This window comes from Asterias rubens, chromosome 16, assembly GCF_902459465.1.
Source record: "Asterias rubens chromosome 16, eAstRub1.3, whole genome shotgun sequence".
Classification (NCBI taxonomy): domain Eukaryota; kingdom Metazoa; phylum Echinodermata; class Asteroidea; order Forcipulatida; family Asteriidae; genus Asterias; species Asterias rubens.
The window spans coordinates 8157225-8183325 of NC_047077.1; the positions used below are offsets into that span (position 1 = coordinate 8157225).

Below are 26101 nucleotides of genomic sequence, written 5' to 3' on the forward strand. Positions count from 1 at the left end.
AGGATGTGACGTAAAATTCACGTCAAATTCACTTCGCATTCGCGTTCGCATGAAGTATGAACCGGGCTTTACGGTGGAGAGAACGCCACAAACATACATCTGCCCAATTACACCCATTTTCATACCTTGGGGTGGGGAGAATGGGTACCTCACTAGGTTGACACCTCTGCGGGTACATGACTAGCTTGACGCCTCTACGGATACCTGACTAGGTTGACTCTCTGTGGGTACCTGACTAGGTTGAGGCCTCTGCAAGTAGCTCGCTAACCAAGTAGCACGTCTCCATGTGTTCATTACCAACTGAGTGCTTTAACTTAAAGCTACAGATAATACAAATGAAAAGACCAAGCACTTAAACAAAACGCTACATACAAATATGAAGAAAAAAAACATTCCATTGGTTAGGAGAAACAGAAATGATAAGTCTGAGTGTTTGGACGAAGCACTACACAGAAATCACGAAAAGGCCAAGTGTTTTAACTCGATGCTACAATGGGATAAACTCTGCCCAAGAAGTTTTAGGATACAGTTCTTCTTAGAAGTTTTACCATAAAATCTGCCACTGAAGTTTTAAGCCACAATTCAATTCAATTCAATTCAATTCAGTTCAATAAGACATTTATTCCAAACTCTCTTTTGAAAAAAGTACAATATGAGAATTGACCAGTACCAATATCAAAAGTGCATACAAAGTACACCAAACTAATATCATGTAAAAGCAAATAATAAATAAATAACTAGGAATTAACTATGTACAAGAGAGGAGTGAGAGCATAAGGCTGTTTTTCCCTTAAGTTTTACCATCTCCGCCCCAAGAATCTGATGCCACATGCTTTAAGGTTAGAGCTAGAGCTACATAAGAAGAGCTACATAAGAAAGCAATGTAGGGAGCATATACTACCAAAAGACAGCTTAAACGTCTCTGGCCCTGATGCTGCCAACGTCTGCCAATACTATGATCAGTCAAACCATTTTACTCTCGCACATCAGCACTTCTAAAGCTACCATGAAATGTGCCTTAAAGACACTGGTAGATAGACACTGTGCTTTTTAAAAGGCCATTCTCTGTACAGAGAGCTCCAATGTGCTTTGGATTATGAAGACCTAGCTTGGGTTATAAACACTTTGTCGCATCAGTGCAAAATCGCTGTGTCTAAATTTTTCAAATTTTTGTGTCCTGATTTTGGGTAATCGGTGTGTCTAGATTTTTAAAAATCATTGAGTCAAGATTTTGCAAAATTGTTGCAAGCTTTTTCATGCGAGACACCACAAAAGGACAACTACAAACTCACGAGTAGCAAAAGAGCTACATGAACTTCAGGAGATACACCTTTTTTGCACTGACCCGACAACGTGTTTATTTAGAGAATGTCCAAAACTTTAATTTATGACAAGTGTTTTACCTGACCATGTCCTGAGACAAAGCTTCCGGACTGGAAGACGACGTCTTGCTGCACCGTGCTTGGATCTCGGCAAAAACCTTCTCTCCCAAAGAATCGATGCAATGTCTGCAAGAAAACAAAAATCAACCAAAATATTCATGTCAGAAGAGAATTGTTTATGGGTGAGCATTGGCACATCTAAGGGGTGTGTGCAATACCTTCTTAACTTTTAAGGAAGCAATTATGGTTTTAAGTGCCTTGCTCAAGGGTACGTTGATGTCATGACAGGGATTCAAACCCACATTCTGCTGCCGACAAACATCAGAGCTTAGGTCCGGTGACCCAGACCGTTTGGCCAGAACACACCATTTATAGTGATAAATAATAATATTACTGGCTTCTTATATAGCGCGCATATCCGTCACTCAGTGTTGTTCAAGGCACTTTAGTATTTTCCCTCAAGGTATGTTGACTATGTTTGAATTATGAGACCTTAATGTACTCCTTTTACATAGCACCATGTAATGGTTTACAAAGACCTGTAGAGCAATATGCTGCCAATCATACCATGAACACTCTGGCAAACCCCTTCTCATTTCTACAAGTGCACAGGGTTCTTTTATGTGCGTTACAAAACACACGGAACCAACATCTTTACATCCCATCCAATTAGTGAATCTGATTTAAGACTTACTCTCTGAGCATCTTCTTGCATCTTGAGACGGGTCTCTCCTCTTCATCTTTATCCTCATCAAAGTCATCTTCATAGTTTGCTTCTACACCGACCACCGTCCTAGCATGGTTCAAGATCTCCTCAAAGTTCTGATCATATACAAACCAAATTGTTAATGGCCTCACGTTTCAACGTCTGATCTCTTTTGTACTTTCTTAATCTAGAAAGTGGGTTGCTTGTGCTGTGACAAAGCCCTCTTGCAACACAGAGCTTGAATCTCAGCAAACATCTCCCGCATATCACATGGATACTCTAATTTGACATACATATTGAAACATTCATGTGTGCTTTAGATCATGCACAGTGCACACTGCATGCAGACAACGGAAAGTAAGCTTTCCATATAATCTGTCTTTTGATTGGTCAGAGGCGATGTTTGTCAGCTGCACACACATCACCAAAAATATAAAAGAAGCCGAGAAATGACATCAAAACACAGATATGGAAAGCTTACATCACAGAACATTTATCCAATGAAATCATTGTATCCAATGAAATCACTGGTTCTGTAAAACCAATACTTGTCTTTATCCTAGTGAAGAAAGGCAGAGGACCAGTCTGGTTTAACCAATACCTGTCTTTATCCTAGTGAAGAAAGGCAGAGGACCAGTCTGGTTTAACCAATACCTGTCTTTATCCTAGTGAAGAAAGGCAGAGGACCAGTCTGGTTTAACCACAACTACCTGTCTTTATCCTAGTGAAGAAAGGCAGAGGACCAGTCTGGTTTAACCACAACTACCTGTCTTTATCCTAGTGAAGAAAGGCAGAGGACCAGTCTGGTTGAACCACAACTTGCCCAAATGGTGTCATAGTTTGTTCGGTCAATATTTCACTCTTCACATTTTGGCCCTTAAGTGTGCGTAGTTTGTATTTCCAGCTGTGATTATATTGCTAAGCTGCCAACATTTGCACCTTGCAATCAGGGAGGCTTTTTGCAGCAAGATATTCAGAATTGCATTCAAAATAAAAGCAAGGAAGCCTTTCCATAATCAAGGAGATTTTGGAGTTTCTTCATCGGCACTTGGAAATACTGGTTGATTTTCAGAGAACTTTCTGCAGAATCAGGGACAGTTGGCCACTCTCATATTGTTATCATTTTTAATTGAGCCTTCCAGCTGCAGGTAATTTTATTTATTTATTTATTTTATTACACTTCACACTGGCAAATACAATCCTAAAAAAAGAATAGACAGAGAACAAAAAATAATTCAAAGATTACAAATTTAATAAATTCCAAGCCAGTGAGGAGCAAGGAGGAGCACAAGCACCTCAACAAATAACCTGGGGCCAATTTCATAGAGCTGCTTTAGCAAAAAAACTGCTTAAGCACGAAAATAGCTCGCTTATTTTACACATGTTACTTGCCAAAATTTCATGCCATATACATTGGTTGTGACTGGTATTTAGCTGTTGTTTACTGAGCATAACAATTGAGCGGGGTTTTGGCCAGTAATCTGATTTTACTAAGCAAGGATCTTTTTGCTTAAGCAAAATTTTGTGCTTAAGCAGCTCTATGAAATTGAACCCTGGCCTTCAGGTAAAAACAGACAATCACATTTGAAAACAAGGGCAACTGCAGTGCCACACAGGTAAACACATTATCTGCTGATAAACTAGAGGCACATTTTTCTCTATAAAGTAGCTAATTAAATGATGATAAGATCATTTCATTTGTGAATAATAAAAATAAAAAAAATACAAAATAAAAATAAAATAAACTGTGTTACCTCATCGGATTCGACATCTTCAAAGTCATCTGGGTATTCATGTTCCCCAGATTGAGTGACTGGACTGGGACTTGTCGCCCCTCGATGCCCAGACTGAGTGACTGGACTTGGACTTGTCGCCCCTCGATGCGGTGATGGAGTAGATTTCAGATTAGGACTGGGTCCTTCTTCCTCATCATCACTTACAATCACCTCTTCCACAATTTCTAAAATTTATAACAATAAAAATAATAATAATAATAATAGTGGCTTCTTATAAAGAGCGCATATCCGTCACTCAGTGACGCATATGGCGCTTTAACATACAGTATTTTCCTGCAAGGTATGTGGGACTACATTTGAATTATGAGATCTACTCCTTTTACACAACACACAGGACCATCGGCTTTACGTCCCATCCAAAGGACAAAGCAATGGTTAAGTGCCTTGTTTAAGGGCACAGGTGTCTTGACTGGGACTCGAACCCACATTCTGCTGATCAGAGTATTTCTGTATTAATGTTCCTTTAATATTTGAATGAGGAAGCCGTTTCTCACAATGTTTTTTTACTATCAACAGCCCTTCATTGCTCGTTACCAAGTAAATATGTATGCCAATTTTTTGGGGGAGTAATTACCAAAAGTGTCCAGTGCTTTTAAACAAGCTCCAGATATTAGGGAGGCTAAGCTGCACGTTCCGTGTGATCGTGAATGTCAGAAAATTGTGTCGTTAAAATGTCAGTTTTTCACTACAGGTACATTGGTGTGAACAGACGTCAAACGTGAGCCTGCAATAAGCCCAAAGTGGCAATTCACCAAGAAACAACACAATTTGTTGACGTTCACGTTCACGTATTTGCTCGCGTAACGTGCAGCTTAAAGACAATGGACATTATTGGTAGTTGTCAAAATCCAGTCTTCTCACTTGGTGAATCTCAACATATGCATTAAATAACAAACCTGTGAAAATTTGAGCTTGATTGGTCGTCGGAGTTGCGAGATAACTATGAAAGAAAAAACACCCTTGTCACACGAAGATGTGTGCTTTCAGATGCTTGATTTCGACTTGAGGTCTCGAAATCAAATTCGTGGAAAATTATGTCTTTCTCGAAAACTACGTTACTTCAGAGGGAGCGGTTTCTCACAATGTTGTATACTATCAACCTCTCCCCATAACTCGTTACCAAGTGAGGTTTTATGCTGATAATTATTTTGAGTAATTACCAATCCACTGCCCTTAACCTCGCGTAAAAGGCTCTAGCCTCACCTTCAATGTCCTCCTCTCCCTCACTGGGAACATCTTCCTCAACCACCTCATCATCATCTTCATTCTCACTGCTAGAGAAATCATCAGAATATTCACCCGAGTCTTTAGGCTCCAATATGGACCTGCGATTGGAGGGCTCTGTGGGGGGCCAATATAATATTACAGTAAACTATGAACTATAAGACAACAATTGTAAAGGAACGTGGAATTGTGTTTTTGGCTGAAGTTAAAAGGTTACTAACTGGGAGTTATAATAACAATAATAAATTTTTAAATTTGTAAACCAAATTTTCCAGAGATACAATGCACTGCTAAAGAATGCTACAAAATTGTCAGTTTATGGGCGAGTTAATTTACACATGAAAGTCTGGAGTGAGTTGATGTTGCGAATGTGATTTGGTAGAGAGTTCCAGCATCGGGGACCAGCAACTGAGAAGGACCAGTCACCTGCCCTTTTGTAAGTGCCAGGGATTGTTAGATTATGGCTGGAGCGAAGGCCAGTCCGGCCAGGTTTGATGAGGTTAGTGTTATGGGTGTGGCCCAGGCTTACCTATTGTATTGCTAGTATTATGGGTGTGGCTCCCACCTTACCCATTGTATTGCTAGTATTATGGGTGTGCCTCCCACCTTACCCATTGTATTGCTAGTATTATGGGTGTGGCTCCCACCTTACCCATTGTATTGCTAGTATTATGGGTGTGGCTCCCACCTTACCTATTGTATTGCTAGTATTATGGGTGTGGCTCCCACCTTACCCATTGTATTGCTAGAGCTATGGGTGTGGCTCCCACCTTACCCATTGTATTGCTAGTATTATGGGTGTGGCTCCCACCTTACCCATTGTATTGCTAGTATTATGGGTGTGGCTCCCACCTTACCTATTGTATTGCTAGTATTATGGGTGTGGCTCCCACCTTACCTATTGTATTGCTAGTATTATGGGTGTGGCTCCCACCTTACCTATTGTATTGCTAGTATTATGGGTGTGGCTCCCACCTTACCTATTGTATTGCTAGTATTATGGGTGTGGCTCCCACCTTACCTATTGTATTGCTAGTATTATGGGTGTAGCTCCCACCTTACCTATTGTATTGCTAGAGCTATGGGTGTGGCTCCCACCTTACCCATTGTATTGCTAGTATTATGGGTGTGGCTCCCACCTTACCCATTGTATTGCTAGTATTATTGGTGTGGCTCCCACCTTACCCATTGTGTTGCTAGTACTATGGGTGTGGCTCCCACCTTACCTATTGTATTGCTAGTATTATGGGTGTGGCTCCCACCTTACCTATTGTATTGCTAGTATTATGGGTGTGGCTCCCACCTTACCTATTGTATTGCTAGTATTATGGGTGTGGCTCCCACCTTACCTATTGTATTGCTAGTATTATGGGTGTGGCTCCCACCTTACCTATTGTATTGCTAGTATTATGGGTGTGGCTCCCACCTTACCTTTTGTATTGCTAGTATTATGGGTGTGGCTCCCACCTTACCTATTGTATTGCTAGAGCTATGGGTGTGGCTCCCACCTTACCCATTGTATTGCTAGTATTATGGGTGTGGCTCCCACCTTACCTATTGTACTGCTAGTATTATGGGTGTGGCTCCCACCCTACCTAATGTATTGCTAGTATTATTGGTGTGGCTCCCACCTTACCTATTGTGTTGCTAGTATTATGGGTGTGGCTCCCACCTTACCCATTGTATTGCTAGAGCTATGGGTGTGGCTCCCACCTTACCCATTGTATTGCTAGTACTATGGGTGTAGCTCCCACCTTACCTATTGTGTTGCTAGTATTATGGGTGTGCCTCCCACCTTACCCATTGTATTGCTAGTATTATGGGTGTGGCTCCCACCTTACCCATTGTATTGCTAGTATTATGGGTGTGGCTCCCACCTTACCTATTGTATTGCTAGAGCTATGGGTGTGGCTCCCACCTTACCCATTGTATTGCTAGTATTATGGGTGTGGCTCCCACCTTACCCATTGTATTGATAGTATTATTGGTGTGGCTCCCACCTTACCCATTGTGTTGCTAGTACTATGGGTGTGGCTCCCACCTTACCCATTGTATTGCTAGAGCTATGGGTGTGGCTCCCACCTTACCCATTGTATTGCTAGTATTATGGGTGTGGCTCCCACCTTACCCATTGTATTGCTAGTATTATGGGTGTGGCTCCCACCTTACCCATTGTATTGCTAGTACTATGGGTGTAGCTCCCACCTTACCTATTGTGTTGCTAGTATTATGGGTGTGCCTCCCACCTTACCTATTGTATTGCTAGAGCTATGGGTGTGGCTCCCACCTTACCCATTGTATTGCTAGTATTATGGGTGTGGCTCCCACCTTACCCATTGTATTGCTAGTATTATGGGTGTGGCTCCCACCTTACCCATTGTATTGCTAGTATTATGGGTGTGGCTCCCACCTTACCCATTGTATTGCTAGTATTATGGGTGTGGCTCCCACCTTACCTATTGTATTGCTAGAGCTATGGGTGTGGCTCCCACCTTACCCATTGTATTGCTAGTATTATGGGTGTGGCTCCCACCTTACCCATTGTATTGCTAGTATTATTGGTGTGGCTCCCACCTTACCCATTGTGTTGCTAGTACTATGGGTGTGGCTCCCACCTTACCTATTGTATTGCTAGTATTATGGGTGTGGCTCCCACCTTACCTATTGTATTGCTAGTATTATGGGTGTGGCTCCCACCTTACCTATTGTATTGCTAGTATTATGGGTGTGGCTCCCACCTTACCTATTGTATTGCTAGTATTATGGGTGTGGCTCCCACCTTACCTATTGTATTGCTAGTATTATGGGTGTGGCTCCCACCTTACCTATTGTATTGCTAGTATTATGGGTGTGGCTCCCACCTTACCTATTGTATTGCTAGAGCTATGGGTGTGGCTCCCACCTTACCCATTGTATTGCTAGTATTATGGGTGTGGCTCCCACCCTACCTAATGTATTGCTAGTATTATTGGTGTGGCTCCCACCTTACCTATTGTGTTGCTAGTATTATGGGTGTGGCTCCCACCTTACCTATTGTGTTGCTAGTATTATGGGTGTGGCTCCCACCTTACCTATTGTATTGCTAGTATTATGGGTGTGGCTCCCACCTTACCTATTGTACTGCTAGTATTATGGGTGTGGCCCAGGCTTACCTATTGTATTGCTAGTATTATGGGTGTGGCTCCCACCTTACCCATTGTATTGCTAGTATTATGGGTGTGGCTCCCACCTTACCCATTGTATTGCTAGTATTATTGGTGTGGCTCCCACCTTACCTATTGTGTTGCTAGTACTATGGGTGTGGCTCCCACCTTACCTATTGTATTGCTAGTATTATGGGTGTGGCTCCCACCTTACCTATTGTATTGCTAGTATTATGGGTGTGGCTCCCACCTTACCTATTGTATTGCTAGTATTATGGGTGTGGCTCCCACCTTACCCATTGTATTGCTAGAGCTATGGGTGTGGCTCCCACCTTACCCATTGTATTGCTAGTATTATGGGTGTGGCTCCCACCTTACCTATTGTACTGCTAGTATTATGGGTGTGGCTCCCACCCTACCTAATGTATTGCTAGTATTATTGGTGTGGCTCCCACCTTACCTATTGTGTTGCTAGTATTATGGGTGTGGCTCCCACCTTACCTATTGTGTTGCTAGTATTATGGGTGTGGCTCCCACCTTACCTATTGTATTGCTAGTATTATGGGTGTGGCTCCCACCTTACCTATTGTACTGCTAGTATTATGGGTGTGGCTCCCACCTTACCTATTGTATTGCTAGTATTATGGGTGTGGCTCCCACCTTACCCATTGTATTGCTAGTATTATGGGTGTGGCTCCCACCTTACCTATTGTATTGCTAGTATTATGGGTGTGGCTCCCACCTTACCTATTGTATTGCTAGTATTATGGGTGTGGCTCCCACCTTACCTATTGTATTGCTAGTATTATGGGTGTGGCTCCCACCTTACCTATTGTATTGCTAGTATTATGGGTGTGGCTCCCACCCTACCTAATGTATTGCTAGTATTATGGGTGTGGCTCCCACCTTACCTATTGTGTTGCTAGTATTATGGGTGTGGCTCCCACCTTACCTATTGTATTGCTAGTATTATGGGTGTGGCTCCCACCTTACCTATTGTATTGCTAGTATTATGGGTGTGGTCTCCCTTCTTATTGATGGCATTGTCGGAGGCAGAAGAGTCGATGGATTGTCTGATGAGGAGTACCTGTTGCCATTGATCTTCCTTCTCAGTAATGAAGAGATTTAGATGCTTCTGGATGAAGGGGAACGCTAATAAGGCACTTGCTCTGAGAAATAAACATAAATATAATAATAATAACAACAATATTTCATTCTTATATAGCGCAATACATCAACAAATAGTCTCAATGCACTGTACACAATTATTACAAATACTAGTAATCAATTAAAACAATGATAGATTAATTACATTAAATGCACATTAAAACTCTGGTACGACATAAAACAATATTAATTCTCACAAAATAATTCTTGTTCAAAACATTATTGTAATTTTGTTTTTATATTTCTGGAAATGAAACCAAGTATGCCTTATTAGTGAACCTAATCACTGTAGCTTGCAAACCTGAGGAAACCAGTAACGAAGGGTTAACCCCTACTCTTCTCGATAAGTATTATAGTTTTTTTTACATACACTACCGATCCCGGTGCAGCTTTATGTCCAATCCAAATGACAAAGGAATAACAGTAAAGTATCTTACTCAAGGACGTGAGTGCCATGACCAGGACTTGAACCCACACTGTAGCAGAGCAGCATCATTGATCTCAACCAATAAATCCATCAATCAATCAATCAATCAATCAATCAATCAATCAATCAATCAATCAATCAATCAATAAATCAATCAATCAATCAATCAATCAATCAATTTATAAAGAACCTAAATCAAAGATTTGCTCAAAGGCGCTGAGGCACAGAAGAAATAACAAGTCATTGATGGTAGGCCTCCTGAGTTAAGTGGGCTTTCAGAAGTGCCTTGAATGTGTTGAATGATGTTGTGTCCCTGATGTGATTGGGAAGTTTATTCGAGAGGTCGGGTCCATATACCGAGAAGGCTCTATCGGCAAAAGTGATGTGACTTGTTCTTGGCACTACAAAGTACGGTGAACATGAGCTATTTGATTGACAGATGATGATGATGAGGCTTTTTACTGTGAGTGGCCTTTAGTCTTGGTCAGGAAGAATTTGTGCCCCATCCCCCCCCCCTTTACAACAACAAATTCAGAATTAAATACAATCTTACCCTGGTCTTTGGTCTGGTTCCTTGACTAGGATGGTAGCGATCAGCTTCTTGATATCATCAGAGTACATGGACGGAATCTCCTAATAACAAACAGTAAGACAAAAAATCAAATGTGACACAGGAGAACTTTACCGAGTGGCTGAGTAAGATGCTATACTATAATTGCTTCTCTTCACCCAGGGGTATAAATGGGGGCCTGCAAGGGTAGAGGTTGAAATTTTTTGTGAAAAAACCACTAGTACCTTAAAGGCTGCTCAGGGCTGTACATGTATACTGCCCAGGAAGCTGAGGAAGATTAAAGGAATGTTATGGCCCAATAATGTAAAGCGCATTGGAGCATTATTTGTCATGATTATACGATCTCTAAAAGGAATTATGAGTAGTCTACTCACAGCAAATTCACACTTGACGATCTTGTAGAAAAGGCTGATAAGATTATGGGCATCGAAGGCTGGAGTGAAGGCACACATCTCAAACAGTAGGCAACCTAAAGCCTGCAAACAGACAATTAATATTTAACAGAAAATTGTTGAATCATCCAATACACAAGCCGTTCTAAAACATAATTTTGATTTGGTTTAATTTGATTTGATTTGAAATGGTTTATTTAAAGACAGTGGACACTATTGGTAATTGTCAAAGACCAGTCTTCTCACTTAGTGTATCTCATTAACATAAAATAAAAAACCTATGAAAATTTGAGCTCAATCGGTCGACGAAGTTGCGAGATAATAATGAAAGAAAAAACACCCTTGTCACACGGAGTTGTGTGGTTTCAGATGCTTCATTTCGAGACCTCAAATTCTAAATCTGAGGTCTCGCAATCAGTTCGTGGAAAATTACTTCTTTCTTGAAAACCACACCACTTCAGAGGGAGCCGTTTCTCAAACATTTTTATACTATCAACTTCTCCCCATTACTCGTTACCAGGTAAGGTTTCGTGCTAATAATTATTTTGAGTAATTACCAATAGTGTCCACTGCCTTTAACAGTTTAAAATAAAGGCCATTGCAACAAAAGGCTGAATTGCAGCCAAGGTACAAAGAGATAAAATGTACAAGTTTCAAAGAGTTATAAATTCAAGAAAACAACCGAATATAAAATACCAATAACAAACAAGATTTACAAAGAAAATTAAAAACTGTAGTGGCCCAAGAAGTTTCAGACTATGTTTGAAGCTTTGCATAGTATGGATTATAATAACAACTGAAATAGTAAACAACCATGTATACAATTTTTTTGGGAGAAGAGTACACCTGAAAAATAAAGGGTAAGCCATTTGAAACGTCAAGACCACACTGGTTCTCACAGAACCAACACTTCTCCCAAAGAGTGTTTTACATGATTCTACAAGTGCAGTCCTACAGTTTCCTTATTTTTGTTTATTTAACCCAAAGTCATTTAAAATTCACCAGGTAAGTTTCCCTTGTGGTGTATTACTTGATATATACCACAGTAAATGTGTGTGTTGTGTTGTCCAGAATTAGCTCAATCCTAACCCTGAAATGTTTCAATCACAAATATCCACCTACCCATATATCTGATTTATTGTTGTACGGAATATCTTGACATAGTTCTGGGCTGAGATAGCACGGAGTCCCAACACATGTACTAGCCTTGTCGATGGTGTGTTCTAGAGTCTTGGCTATGCCAAAATCACCTACAAAAATAACAAACATGAAGAAACAAATATAAACCACAGATATTTGAATTTAAATTCATCAAACAAAATAAAATTTGTTTTTACCCTGAAGCCTGGTTCACACTTCCTGCAAATGCGCATCGAGCTTTCACATCTCGCTGTATTCACTGCTAATTTTTCGCAGGAGTTGAGCATAAATTCAACTGATGCAAGTTATTCGTTACAAATTTGTGAAAAAAAAAAAAACAAAGGCCTAGATAGCTCAGTTGATAGAGCTCCGGCTGGCACTTTAATCCGGTGGTGGCAGGTTCAAATAACGTTCCAATCAAAATTTCTTTGTCCACCCTTGAGTGATTTTTAAGAAGATCCCAGAAAGGGTATTTTCCCCATAAGGAGTCAACAACAAAAACAATCACCACCACAACTCAGCAAATGGGCAGTTTGGAACCTTTACGACACAAGTTTCAGTGTAACAGAAGTATTCAGGTGGAACAGAATGAAAAGAAAGGAGCAGAGTAACAAAACTACAACACTGTTAAGTCAATTTTATAGGAACAAACATTTCTTACCCAACTTGATCATGTTTTTCTTTGTCAGAAAGACATTCTGCGCTTTTAAATCCCTGGGGAAAAACAGATAAATATTGGCATAATCAACTAAAAGATATATAAAAAGACATTCTACTAACTGATTTTTTTGTTCTAGGTCAGAAGTAGCACATGTCCCCAAGTTTTGTGATGCACTTCATGTACTTAGGATAAACAAAATGTTTTTTTTTCCCATAGAGAGTCTACAAAAGGTGGAGTTGGTAGGTTGTTGTTTTCTTTTTTGATTTGTATTTGGAAATAATTATAAACTGTTCATTGGACGTCCAATGAATTGGTCCACTTAACTGATTTGGGCTGTTGACCCTAACAACTGTCACCAGGGTCAGATTGCCTGGTACATGTACTCCTGGGGCTGAAACAGGGTTACCCCATTCACAGTCTGTAAGGATGTAGGCAAGGGTATCATCCACTAGGAGCCGGGCTGGTAGAGAAGAACGCATTGCCTTCCCAAGATTTTTACAAAGCAATAATGGTTATTGTATTAATTCAATACCTAATTAGTTCTTATATACACCCACGTAGCACATTCCATTAACATATAAATGCGGTTTACATTAGTACTCTGGTCATTGGGCCAATATCATTCTTTAAAAAGCTTTGCTCAAGGGCACAAGTGTCATGACCGGGATTCGAACCATAGCAAACTGGTTAAAAACTGATAATATACATAATTTGGGGAACTTATTGACAGACTTACCTGTGTAGAATTTTCATGGAGTGAATGTATTGTACAGCCATTAGAAGCTGTATAAACCACTGCATGATCTGACCTTCATCAAGGGTCGTTCCGTGACCTTTGGCCTGCTGTATCTTTTCATCCAGGGTCCCTCCATCGCAGTAGTCCTAAAAGGAGACAGTCAGAAAAATCATGGTTTGGATTTAAAGCTCTCAAATAATGAAGACATTGTGTAACCACTTTGCACATCTTCTCAAAAACAAAATCTTCAAATTAGTACCATGCAGAGGCCTGGTAAATTTGTTTTTATACCCTTCATAAAAACAAATTGCCTGTGCATGATACTCATTTTTCTGGACTTCTGAAAGAGTTATGTTCTTGAGAATGTCTAAACAAATGTTTTCATAAAATGCAACTGTAACCACGAAAAATGGTACACTTAGAAAAATACCAATACAGCTAGAGGGATTGCAGTGAGGACCAAAGATCTAAATGAAGAGTCGCAGATTTTCCTTTAATAACTGGGGCAAGAACACTAAATTTTGCACTGATTAAACTTTGAACACTGATGTATGAACAATCCAGAAAAATTTACTTTAAGCTAGAGCAAATTTTAACTCCAGATTAAATTCAAAAATACAAAACATGAAAAAAAGAAGTGTTAACCCAACACAGCACTAATAGCAAATTACTCTCTAAGCACATTCAGAACAAATAATGAATAGCCAGAATTATTGAGCAAACAGGAAAATACAGCAACTTGATATGTACAAACTTTCAAGATTTTTGGAGGACACAAGAGAAAACTTAACATGTAGGTCTGTCCTGAATGCTGTATCGCTGCTCACTGACCCACACTAGCACATGTGGCCAGTGGAACACACAGCAATAGACTGGTGCGCCTCGCATCATTAGTTAAGTAAAGAGTAAATTAAGTCAAGGAACTATGCAGGGGTCACTCCAATAATAAAACAGTAACTTTAGGGGGACCATGTTGCCAAAAATCCCATTGCAATTCGAAAAGGATGAATACAAACAAAGTTAAATTTCACCCCTCTACACAACCGAAGGAATACATTCCTGTCTTTCGAGAAAAAAAATTGAGGGTTAACCTCGGTCTTAAGCCTAGGCCCAAATTATTCAGCCATGGCACTCTGGAATTTCATGTTTGCCTCCTGTCAAATTTGGTAAACAAACAGCAATTCAACAATAATCCTTGATAAAGGGGAGATTTTGAGCACAGACAAGTATTTCAGTCCCAAATGAAGGGTAACAGTGGAGTGCATCCAGGCTGTTCATACATACATGTGAAACCTGTCTGCCTACACTGCATCCCATCTGTTTGCGTGTCCATTCATGCATTATACATACAAGCATAAAGTGCTTTTAAAGCATGTACTTTGGATTCAACTTTTTGTACATGATGTACTATGGTTTTGTACAAATGTCTTTCTTTATTCCCAAATAAAAAAAAATTTCCAACCACAGATTTAAACCCCAGTAAGTTTCCCTAGTGGTATATGAATTAGTGATTAAAGGCAGTGACACTATCGGTAATTACTCAAAATAATTATTAGCATAAAACCTCACTTGGTAACGATTAATGGGGAGCGGTTGATAGTATAAATCATTGTGAGAAACATCTCCCTCTGAAGTAACAAAGTTTTTTAGAAAGAAGTAATTTTCAACGAATTTGATTGCACACCCTCAGAATTAGATTGTGAGGTCTCGAAATCATGCATCTGAAAGCACACAACTTTGTGTGCGAGGTTGTTTTTTCTTTCATTATTATCTCGCAACTTCAACGACAAATTGAGCTCATATTTTCATAGGTTGTTTTTTTATGCATTTATGTTTATATACATCAAGTGAGAAGACTGGTCTTTAACAATTACCAATAGCGTCTAGTGCCTTTAAACTGTCTTGACTTCACCTGTGAATGCAATCTGTTAATTGGCAATAACAAACATGTAAATTGCTAAATAATGGCCCAATATTTTGGTGTTTTTTAAATACCTGCACAATACAGAGATGTACAGCGTCTGGCGTCTGCTCAAAGAAAGACTCGTAATATGAGACGATGTGAGGATGTCTTAACTCAGAGAGGATGTTGGCTTCTCGTTGAACTGCCTCCTTGGTCCGTGTTTTACGCTTCTCATCAAGCTGAATCTTCTTCAGAGCAACCAACCTGAAACAGAATCCAGAAAAGCAACTATCTTATATAGGATTTGAGGCATTGCATGGTGAGGTATCAATGTACATGTATATTTGGTTTGCGGTAACACCATTTGTGTATCTACTTCCCAGGTAAGACTCTACCTGGCAAGTAGATACACACATGGTGTTCTGTGTTACCGCAAACCAAATATACAACAACAATCTTAATAGTAGATGTTAAATTTGCATCAGGGATAAAGATTATTAATTTGGGTTTTCACCCTTATACCGATGTGTGTAAGTACTCAGTACTTTCCCGAGTTCTGTGAACAAAAATCACAGTGATATTACTCGGGTGGGATTTGAATTAACGACCTTTGTTATACCAACTAGACTACCAAGATTGCCCGGTAACAATCTTGGTATTCAAGTAAATGTGTGAATGTGTGTTTAAACATGTGGACATAATTATAGGCACTGGACACCTTCAGTAATTGTCAACGACCAGTATTCTCACTTTGTGTATCCCAACTTAAATGCATAAAATAACAAATCTGTGAGAATTTTGTACTCAATTGGTCAGCGAAGTTGCAAGAGGTTTAATAAAATAAAAAACACCCTTGTTGCACATTTTTGAGTGAGATGCCTAAAAAAGGCTTCAAGCCTGAAGGCTTTCAATATTTAAGTGAGAAATTACCACTTTCTCAAAATGTAGTTGTTACCGCAACAGTTTCCATTGCGAACAGTTTTTATGCGAACACTTATCTTGAGCTTCTAACCACAAATTGTTATTGTCATAATTTTAGGAGTGATACCCAAACCTATACTTTCCCTTGAAACAAACTTAGCAAAGCGTGCTCACTTTTTAGTTTCTTTGTGTCGAACCAAGTACACAGCTCCACCTGCCCCAGTACCTAGGGTGGTTACTTTGTCGTACAACTCCATCAGGAATACTCATGATCTGGGATCTTTGTTGTGTTTCTTTGACTCGTTGTTCCAAATTTGCGGTAGAAATCTAGGTGGTTGTGCGCTGTACACTGTAATTCATCCTTCTAAGTTTGTCTTTCCAATAATCTGTTGAAGAATGACAAGATTATTCTTGATTTATGAAAACAATAGCCTAGGATACATTTCTGTATCCGGCCACAGCTTTTTTACTCAGTGTTTTAGGTTGACTGTTACCGAAAGCAATATTTCAATCTCTTTTGGAGTTTTGATTTTGACCTCAATTAAGATAATAACCCTTTCATAATGAAAGAGAAAGTACAATCACAGTTTAGCTGGTAAACTTTCTTTTGCTAACTAAGCCAGAGTGTTCTGTGCTTACCAAGTTTTTATGCTTTACTTTTAATGTAAAGCATAAAAACTTGGTAAATTACACAAGCTTAATAAAAGCTGCCACCGTCAGGCAGAGAGTTTGGCCTACTCCTAGAACGAAAAGTTTGTTCCGCTATCGTCTCCAGAATGAACCTCATTAATACTAGTTCTAGGAGCAGCATGAAAAGAGTACGCTCTACAAATTTCTTTGCTAAGCAAAACATGATTGGATTGTGGGGCACCAGCCACAACCTCACAACTAACATACAACAATTACAATGCCAACTCTTTTATTGTCATAAAATAATGGAAATATTGTCTGATATTATTCTGTTTCTAACTTTCTGCTCATTATTATGGTTTATGCAATACACTGTGCTTGGCAAGTTTTTGTGCTTACACTACACTACAGGTACAGGTTTTTTTATACATGCTTTATGAAACTGGGTCCCCGCATAGTTTTGATCAAGCTGATAAAAAGTGTTAACGACACACGTACCCATCAGTTTCAGTTTACAATCTTTCCAAATAAATGAAAGTTGTTGTCCGAACCCATTCAACAATTTTGAAATGAAAACACAATGCATGCATCCTGCATTGCTTGCAGGTTACAAATAAATTCAACCATCAGAGCATTAATTTTATCCAAATTCACAACAACTTATCCAATTTACCTGTTCGTTTATCTTAAAACTTTAAGCCATGGAGGCAGCAATCGACTTGCAAGTTTGCAGAGAACAATCTTTTAAGTTCTTAGACCTCTTCTGGCAACAAGTGGCTACTTTTCTACGAAGAAATGTCGGAAGTGCGCCCTCTATCGTCACAACAAAACTGGTAAACATTTTGATGTACAGAATCTTGGGTTTGAGATCGTTCCTTTCTACTGCCGTAAAGTGCCGTTTTCCTCAAAAAGCACATCGTCTTTTGTGTTCGATAAGAATTGTCCAATCTTACAAGATGATTAAGTACCCAGCTGCACGTAGAGATGAGAGCATTGTTGACGATTACAACGGCACAAAGGTAGGTATTTTTAGGTATTTCAGAACCACTGTCCACTGAGCGTAGCGGACTAGCGGCCAACGCGATTCGGGCATTGCCGCATTGTCGTCTGTTTAGTACAGTTTCTCTTTTGTGTCATGGTCACGTGTGCTACCAGTGTGCTTTTGTTGCTTCATAAAAATAATCAGTCTGTAGGTCGGGTAGAGAAGTGTAACCATAGAGACAGATGATTTTTGTGATGATCCTGCCTGGTTGCTTTTAATCAATAAATAATTGCTTCCCACAGACAGTCCCTTCCCACACTTGTGCTTGTGGTTGTGCATACTCTGTGCATTTCCTCAATAAAAAAATAAATAGATTTCCGCCACCACTTTTTGTCTTCATCACTTATTTTTACAAAAAGGAACACATTAAACATATTTAAAGAGACACCTTTTCAAAGACCAACTCGACCGATCTAAGGCAAAGTGTTCCTTTAATAAATAAGACTTTTTGTTTATTTCTTTTCGGATAACTTTCCGTATGGCGCCACCACTTTTTCACTCATTTTTACAAAAAGGGATTTCATTGATTGAGGTAAATTAGATATCATTTCATATCGAATGAAAAAGTGGTGGCGCCATACGGAAACTTTTCCTTTTTTTCATAAAAAATGAAAAAAAAAAGTAAAAACAGATGAGTTATTCATGTTATTGTATTTGCGATAATTTTTTCTCCTGAAATCCGCTAGAGTTGCGAATTTGTTGTTTCGCCTTTATTTTTGTCTTTTAAATTGTGCTCTATTTCTACCCCTCTTGTGTTGTGGTTACATAATGTTTCCTTCCTCCATAATTACTAGTTCTATGAGTGGGTTACCGCCAGCTCCTTTCTCTATTCACCAATCAATTCTTTTGTACCCCCTTTTCTGCCTGGGGTCGATTTCACAAAGAGTTAGGTACTAGTCCTAACTTAGGACTAAAAAACGCATGGCTAGACCTAAGTTAGGACGAGTTACTCGTCATAACTCGAGATAAGACTAGTCTTAACTCATTGTGAAATCCACCCCTGCAGTGTTAGTATTTACACTCTCTTTAAGTATTTGCTCATCTTGTGGCCTCTTTTTTCACTATTTTTCCACCGGACTGTTGAACACCTCTTCTTAAGTTTACTTTTGTTTCTTATTTAATTTCAAAATTCCTCCAATGGGAGACTTTGGAACGTTAGGTGGCAACAGACTTACTAAGTAATTTTTCTTGCTTCAGGTGCCAGATCCATATGCCTGGTTGGAGGATCCAGATGGCGAGGAAACCAAAGCCTTTGTGGATGCACAGAATGACATCACAATGCCCTTCTTGGAGAAATGTGCAACGAGAAAACCATTTCATGATAGGTATTCAAAAACACACTACTTTTTGTACGACACACAATGCCCAAGATTTACATTTAACTTAAATGCTTAAAAAGAGAATGATAGAAGGAAGCTTCCCTTGAATATTACTTGATGAGGTGTTGTATGTTGAAGTTTTTGAGAAATTAGTAAAACAGCCAGCACAAAAATAACTTTAAAAATTATTTTAGAATGTACAACAGATTTATGCTACTTTTAAGAAAACATTGCTCTGTGATTTAAAAATCTTTCACGTTGTGTCACTTTCAAAGGTTGATGAAACAAGGACTTGTTGAGATGTTGTATTTGCATTTCACTGGGAGATATAAATTATGTTTTTGCAAATTCAAGATATGCTTTTTTGGCAAGAGCTTGAAGTAACCTCTTTAAAAATGCAAGTAAACTTGATTTCTTATTCCAGGCTCAAACAACTGTGGGACTTTCCGAAGTACGGTTGCCCCTTCAAGCGTGGCTCACGCTATTTCTACTTCATGAACACAGGACTTCAGAACCAAAGGTGGGTCTCGCTGTACCAGCCATGAATTGTTGTTCAGCAGAATTCTCTCTTTCTTTAGTCCATTAGGGCGTCCGCCGTCCCATAGCAGTCCATAAAAATAAGCTCCCTCCAAGCCTCCTTGTCCAGAGTGGTTGCCGTTAGCTCATGGATGCTATTTCTTTGAAGGGCACGAATGTTGTCAGTCCATGTGGCTTTCGGCCTTCCTCTTTCAGTGCCACCAGCAACACGTCCCTTTATGCACTGATGGAAATTGATGAGCTCCATCCATTCAGTTCAAGACTGCCTTTTAAAACTGCCAATATTTTTATTCCCTTCAGTGTTTTGTATGTGCAAGATTCCTTGGATGCTGAACCGAGAGTGTTCCTAGATCCAAATACGTTCTCAGAAGATGGTACGGTGGCCCTAAGAGGACATGCATTCTCTGAGGATGGAGCCTACCTTGCTTATGGGCTCAGCACCGGTGGCTCAGATTGGGTCAAAATCAAGGTCAGTTTGTGTAAAGTTCCTTAATGAAAAAATGGGTTACAAATATGCTAGACTTTTGCAATCCATTATTATAGTCATAGACCTCTGGATAGGTTCTTACATAGTGCACATGTATAAATGTGTCTATAGTTACATCACTGCACTTTACAAAACTAATATCCCTGTTAATCAGACATACTGAGACCATTCCTCAAATTTTCTCAACTCCTTGGGAAGTATACAAGCATCTGTTTTAATCAGTGCCATGGGTTTCATCCAACATTGTCTCAGCCTTCTCGTGTTCCCATTTATACACCTGGGTTAAGAGAAGCAATTATGGTTTTGTGCCTTGCTCAAGGACAGAGGTCCCCTGACCAGAAATCAAACGCACACTCCAATGACTCAGCCATCAGAACTTGGTTCCAATACACAAGACTGCTCGGAAATGACACAAAATCAGTTTGTTTGCTTGTTTTCAAGCTACCTGGAGATACATCGTCTAAAAAGACATTTTAATTGACTTTGATTTTAGTTCATGGATGTTGCTAAAGGAGAACAACTTCCGGACACTTTGGACAGAGTCAAGTTCAGCTGCATGGGCTGGACACATGATGGCAAGGGTCTCTTCTATAATGTAAGTAGAACTGATTCATGATTGTGGCAAACATTTCTATTAATGGCAGGGGTCTGGTTGTACACATCTTAAAGTCACCTGGAACTGGTATTAAAAAAAGTGGTTTTAAAAAATAAGTTCTTATGTTATTTACAAATTTAAGAGTAGACCCCGACCCGAGAGGGCGCTGTTCGTGACGTCAATCGAGGCAGACTTTGCCTGTAATGCGTAGAGTAAACACAATTGCAAAGTACATGTACGGACCAAGTTGTGAGTTTGTACGTTTCAAAAAAAAATGTTTTTGTTTTTTTACGGCAATGCCGACCAGGTGTATTGCTGCTGAATGCAGAAAAACACTTTTTGAAATGTACCAACTCACGACTTGGACATACATGTACTTTGCACGTGTGTTTACTATACGCATTGCAGGCAAAGTCTGCCTCGATTGACGTCACAAAAGGGGTAGGCGGAGTCAGCCCCCCAAACAACTTTATATATTTTTTAAACATATAAATTGTGACCAACAATTACTAAAAAAATTGTTTTTTTGTTCGTAAGCATATACTCTTATGTTTGAAAGAAAATAAATTCTATTTCCAGGTGACTTTAAAGCCATTGGACCCTTTTGGTAAACAGTGTTGTCCAAGGCCCACACTTTGTGTACCACAATTTCTATATCAAATAACAAACCTGTGAAAATGTAGGCTCAATCGGCCATCGGAGTCGGGAGAAAACAACGGAAAAACCCACCCTTGTTTCCGCGTGTTTCGCGGTGTCATGACATGTGTTTAAAATAAATCCGCAATTCTCGTTAACGAGAATTTATATTGTTTTGCTGTTTTCTCAAAAAGTAAAGCATTTCATGGAATAATATTTCAAGAGAAGTCTTTCACTATTGCCTTCTGTAAACCCTGTAAGTTATTTGTAAATCTGTAAAAAAAAATTTTTTTTTTCTGAACCGAAAGGGTCCAATGGCTTTAAAGGCAGTAGGCACTATTGGTAATTACTCAAAATAATTATTAGACGACCGATTGAGCTCAAATTTTCACAGGTTTATTATTTTATGCATATGTTGAGATACACCAAGTGAGAAGACTGGTCTTTGACATTTACCAATAGTGTCCAGTGTCTTTAAGATGACAGTTTTATACTTTTGTACAACCTTGACAGCCCCTGTCCAACTTGTAATCATAAACTTTTTTGAGATATGGTGAACAGAATGCTACGACACTGTTGCAGCCCCCCAGGATATAACAACATCCTAACAACAACATCAGACTATCACCTACAATACAGATTTTTAAGACGCCACTCAAATCTCACCTGTTTACAAAAGCTTACTGTACGTATGATGTCATGAGCAATGATCATTGGAATATAGCACCATATAAATGTAATGATTGATTGATTGATTGATTGTAAAAGTTTTTTCTTGAATTTAGTATTACTTGGAGCAAGAAGGCAAGGCTGACGGCACCGAGACGACCTCCAACATCAACCAGAAGCTGCAATACCACGTTCTTGGAACCAAGCAATCTGAAGATATCCTCTGTGCCGAGTTTCCTCATGAACCAAAATGGATGAGGTTAGTGTGGTTTAAACAGGATTAGTTAGTGGAATAAACAAGGATAACATGGTTAACTAAACCGGATTAACTTGTTGACTACCTGGTTAAAATAACCATCTTTAGATTAACTGTCAAAAAGTATATTCAATCTTGCTTCAATCAAGATTGTCTTCCTTTGTTTTGTTTGATCTCTGCACTAAGGTGAAAATTGAATTTAATTAAAGGCACTGGACACTATTGGTAATTACTAAAAATAATTATTAGCATAAAACCTTTCTTGGTGACGAGGAGCTGTTGATAGTATAAAACATTGTGAGAAACGGCTTCCTCTGAAGTAACGTAGTTTTTGAGAAAGAAGTAATTTTCCACAAATTTTGAGGTCCAAAAATCAAGGCACACAACTTTGTGTGACAAGGGTGTTTTTTCTTTCATTATTGTCTCGCAACTTCGACGACCAATTGAGCTCAAATTTTCACAGGTGTGTTACTTTATGCATATGTTGAGATACACCAAGTTAGAGGACTGGTCTTTGACAGTTACCAATAGTGTCCAGTGTCTTTAAATTTCCCCACTTTTGTATACTTTTGTAATGACCCTGAAGAAAATGTAATTTTTCGCTGAAAGCCTACATGTTAAAAAGATGGCAATGGTAGTAAGCAACCTGAGAAATTATTTTGTCTGAAGTTGAATCTCTAAAGATAGCCTAAAAGCGACTTATGGAGACTCAAATTTATGAAATTGAATTAAAAAATAAACATTCATTCAGGTTGTCTCTTGATTAATGATCGATCTCTTTTTCTTGATAGTGGTGCTGAAGTGAGTGATGATGGTCGTTACATTGTCCTTAGCATCAGGCAAGGATGTGACCCTGTCAACAGACTCTACTACTGTGATTTGGAATCCATTGACAATAAGATTACTGGTATGTTAATAATAACTGAAGCCCGCTTCATACTTCATGCGAATGCTTCATGCGGAGCGAAACTTCTTGCGTCACAATTTTAAAACAGGGCGTATCGATAACTGCGTCACCAAAATTTGTTTCGCATTCGCAGAAAGTGTGAAACAGGCTTAAGGGTGTTGTGGCTGAGTGGTTGAGAGCAGCGAATTCAAGTTCTACATTCTAGTGGTTAAATCATCAGAGTGTGGGTTGGAATCCACTTGTGTCCTCAAGCAAGATACTTAACTATAATTGCTTCTCTTCACCCAGGGGTATAAATGGGTACCTGCGAGGGTACAGGTTGATATTGTGTATGAAAAAGCTATTTGAGGACTACGGTTGCCCAGGTTGTATTTTCGACAGGGACCTGAAATTCAGTATCTTTGAGGAATATTTAAAGGGGCACAAAGGCAAAGACTATGGCAACAGATATGTCATGGCCTACCAGTTATTCCAGGCATCTTTCTTTTCCTATACTTCTTTCTTCTAAACATTTTCTGCATATCTGAAAGAGATAATTATTTGAACATTTTCAATGAAACTTCTACACTTTATGATGGTGTTGCAGGACTCCTGCCATGGGTCAAACTGATTGACAATTTTGATGCCGAGTACGAGTACATCACCAACGAGGGCACCGTCTTCAGCTTCAAGACTAACCTGAAATCACCCAAATATAAACTCATCAATATAGACTTGGCACAGCCAGACATGGTAAGACATAAGCCATTTTCACGCTGTAGCTTTTATCCCCGTGAAATTTAATCCTGGGGAGGCCCCGTCCCAAGACTTTTTTACCCCACCGATACCCCAGCGCACTTTTCACACTATCCCGGCCTAGTTCCCTCTTCCAAGGTTCTGGCTGCACGTTTAAAATCCTCCCAGGTCTGCCTGAATATGCCTCCACTCTGCCTTTGCCCGGGCAGACCGGGGGCAGACCGGGGGCAGAGCGATCATAGTGATTCTTAAGTACATGAAGCTAAAAGTGTGCAGGACATTCAATAAGTCAACGTTTTTTTTAAATATGTGCGGAATGTTTTAGATACATTTTCTTGGGCTGTAAATCTTGCAATAAGGCTGGAGAGAGGTAGACATTATATACACCATGGCCTTATTTCATGGCACTGCTTACCACAGACTTTTTAGTGGTTTATACAGAACCCTGTAAAGCCTGGTTCATACTTCCTGCGAATTTACGTCTTCACAGCCCTGTTTTCACTGCGAATGTTTTGCAGGAGTCAAGCACAAAGTTTCCAATGTGCGGAGCCATGAAATTTTACACAGGCCAATTGCAGCAGTGGGTTGCAGAAAACTTGTTAAAATAAGGGAAGGTTGTCTTGAAGAACACTCCTCTCTGAACTACTTGAATATTTTTTCCTGTGATTTTTTCACAGAGCTTGGGAAAGTTCTGAGTTTACATGTTCAGTGCTAACGCACTTTGGTGTATGGGTTAAAACCCAAAATTAATATTCTTTATTCCCAATGAAAATTTAACATCTGTATTATTTAAACATAAAAGGACAAGTGGAAAGACCTGGTGCCAGAGTCGGACACCGATGTCTTGGAGTGGGCTGCCTGTGTATCCAATGATAAACTGGTACTGTGTTATCTGCATGATGTTAAGGTAGGAGGTTCATTTTAATGTTCTAAGAACAGTGCTATGTTTTATATTTACTTTCTATTTTATTGACAGCGGACAAGCCGTCAATTACTGGAAAGGATAATACACATAAAATATTCATATAGCCTATATGAACATAGTTAAAGGAACACGTTGCCTTGGATCGGTCGAGTTGGTCTTTGAAAAGCGTTTGTAACCGTTTGTTATAGAATGCATATGGTGAGAAAGATGTTTAAAAAGTAAAATACAATGATCCACACACATTTGCCTCGAAATTGCGTGGTTTTCCTTTTACTCTGCGAATTAACACGGTCAGCCATTTATTGGAGTCAAAAATTTGACTCCCATAAATGGCCGACCGTGTTTGTCGACGAGGAAAACCACGCAATTTCAAGTGATACATGTGTGGATCATTATATTCTACTTTTAAAATATCTTTCTAATCATATGCATTCTATAACAAACGGTTACATACACTTTTCAAAGACCAACTCGACCGTTCCAAGGCAACGTGTTCCTTTAAGTGTTTGCATTTATTGATTGATTGGATCATCTTGAACAGTCAAACTTTTATGGCCTGTCATGGCTGACTGAACAAGTGCACTGGACTCTAAAACTGGTGTTTCTGATCTGCAGAGTGTGGGTTCAAGTCCTGGTCTCAACACATGTGTACTTGACCAAGTAAGGCACTTATTAAACAGCCAAGTGATCAAGTGCACTGGACTCAAGCTCTTGTGTTTCAGAGGGTGACTTCAAATATTGGCGTTGTATTGTCCTGATTGGGCTCTGCACTATGCATACAAAATTTGTGCAGCGATTGGCGGGTATTTTTAAACGCATCACTCGCTACGCAATGTGCACAATGCGTTCACTACGCATTGTGCACAATGGGTTGACAGACACATGGATTTAATGCGCGATGTATTCTTAACCAACCTTTGATGTTCATCTTTAGAATGTTCTACACCTTCACTTGTTGAGTTCAGGAGACAGACTGAAGACATTCCCTCTGGATGTTGGAACCATCACTGGCTACTCGGGGCGTAAGAAAGACACACAGGTAAGGGGTCTTTTTGTAACTTGTACATATTCATTATACTTAATACTGTTCTCTACTTTTCTACTTCACTAAAAATGTACCTCTTTCATACTGCAAGACACTTAACCATCGCTTTGTCCTTCGGATGGGACGTAAAGTCGTAAGAAGGTAAAGTC

At 39.4% G+C, this 26101-nt stretch overlaps 2 protein-coding genes across 2 annotated transcripts in view; one reads left to right on the top strand and one right to left on the bottom strand.

The window, feature by feature from the left end:
* LOC117300820 (serine/threonine-protein kinase Nek6-like) lies at positions 1-17554 on the bottom strand. The gene is made up of 14 exons (XM_033784657.1): positions 17473-17554; positions 16344-16555; positions 15341-15512; positions 13346-13491; positions 12610-12662; positions 11931-12058; positions 10791-10892; positions 10399-10478; positions 9245-9420; positions 5088-5225; positions 3843-4048; positions 2077-2204; positions 1404-1508; positions 1-320 (listed from the first exon to the last, which is right to left on the bottom strand). The coding sequence occupies exons 2-14, from the start codon at positions 16424-16426 to the stop codon at positions 236-238; spliced, it is 1602 nt and encodes a 533-aa protein (XP_033640548.1). The 5' UTR covers positions 16427-16555; positions 17473-17554; the 3' UTR covers positions 1-235.
* The window catches only part of LOC117300819 (prolyl endopeptidase-like), a 16684-nt gene continuing 8061 nt past the window's right edge, over positions 17479-26101 (top strand). The window contains exons 1-10 of the mRNA XM_033784656.1: positions 17479-17818; positions 19039-19166; positions 19585-19680; positions 19998-20166; positions 20678-20779; positions 22201-22343; positions 23132-23247; positions 23834-23979; positions 24785-24889; positions 25842-25946. Of these exons, the coding sequence (XP_033640547.1) occupies positions 17501-17818; positions 19039-19166; positions 19585-19680; positions 19998-20166; positions 20678-20779; positions 22201-22343; positions 23132-23247; positions 23834-23979; positions 24785-24889; positions 25842-25946 (1428 nt within the window). The 5' untranslated portion in view covers positions 17479-17500. The remainder of the gene's footprint in view (positions 17819-19038; positions 19167-19584; positions 19681-19997; positions 20167-20677; positions 20780-22200; positions 22344-23131; positions 23248-23833; positions 23980-24784; positions 24890-25841; positions 25947-26101) is intronic.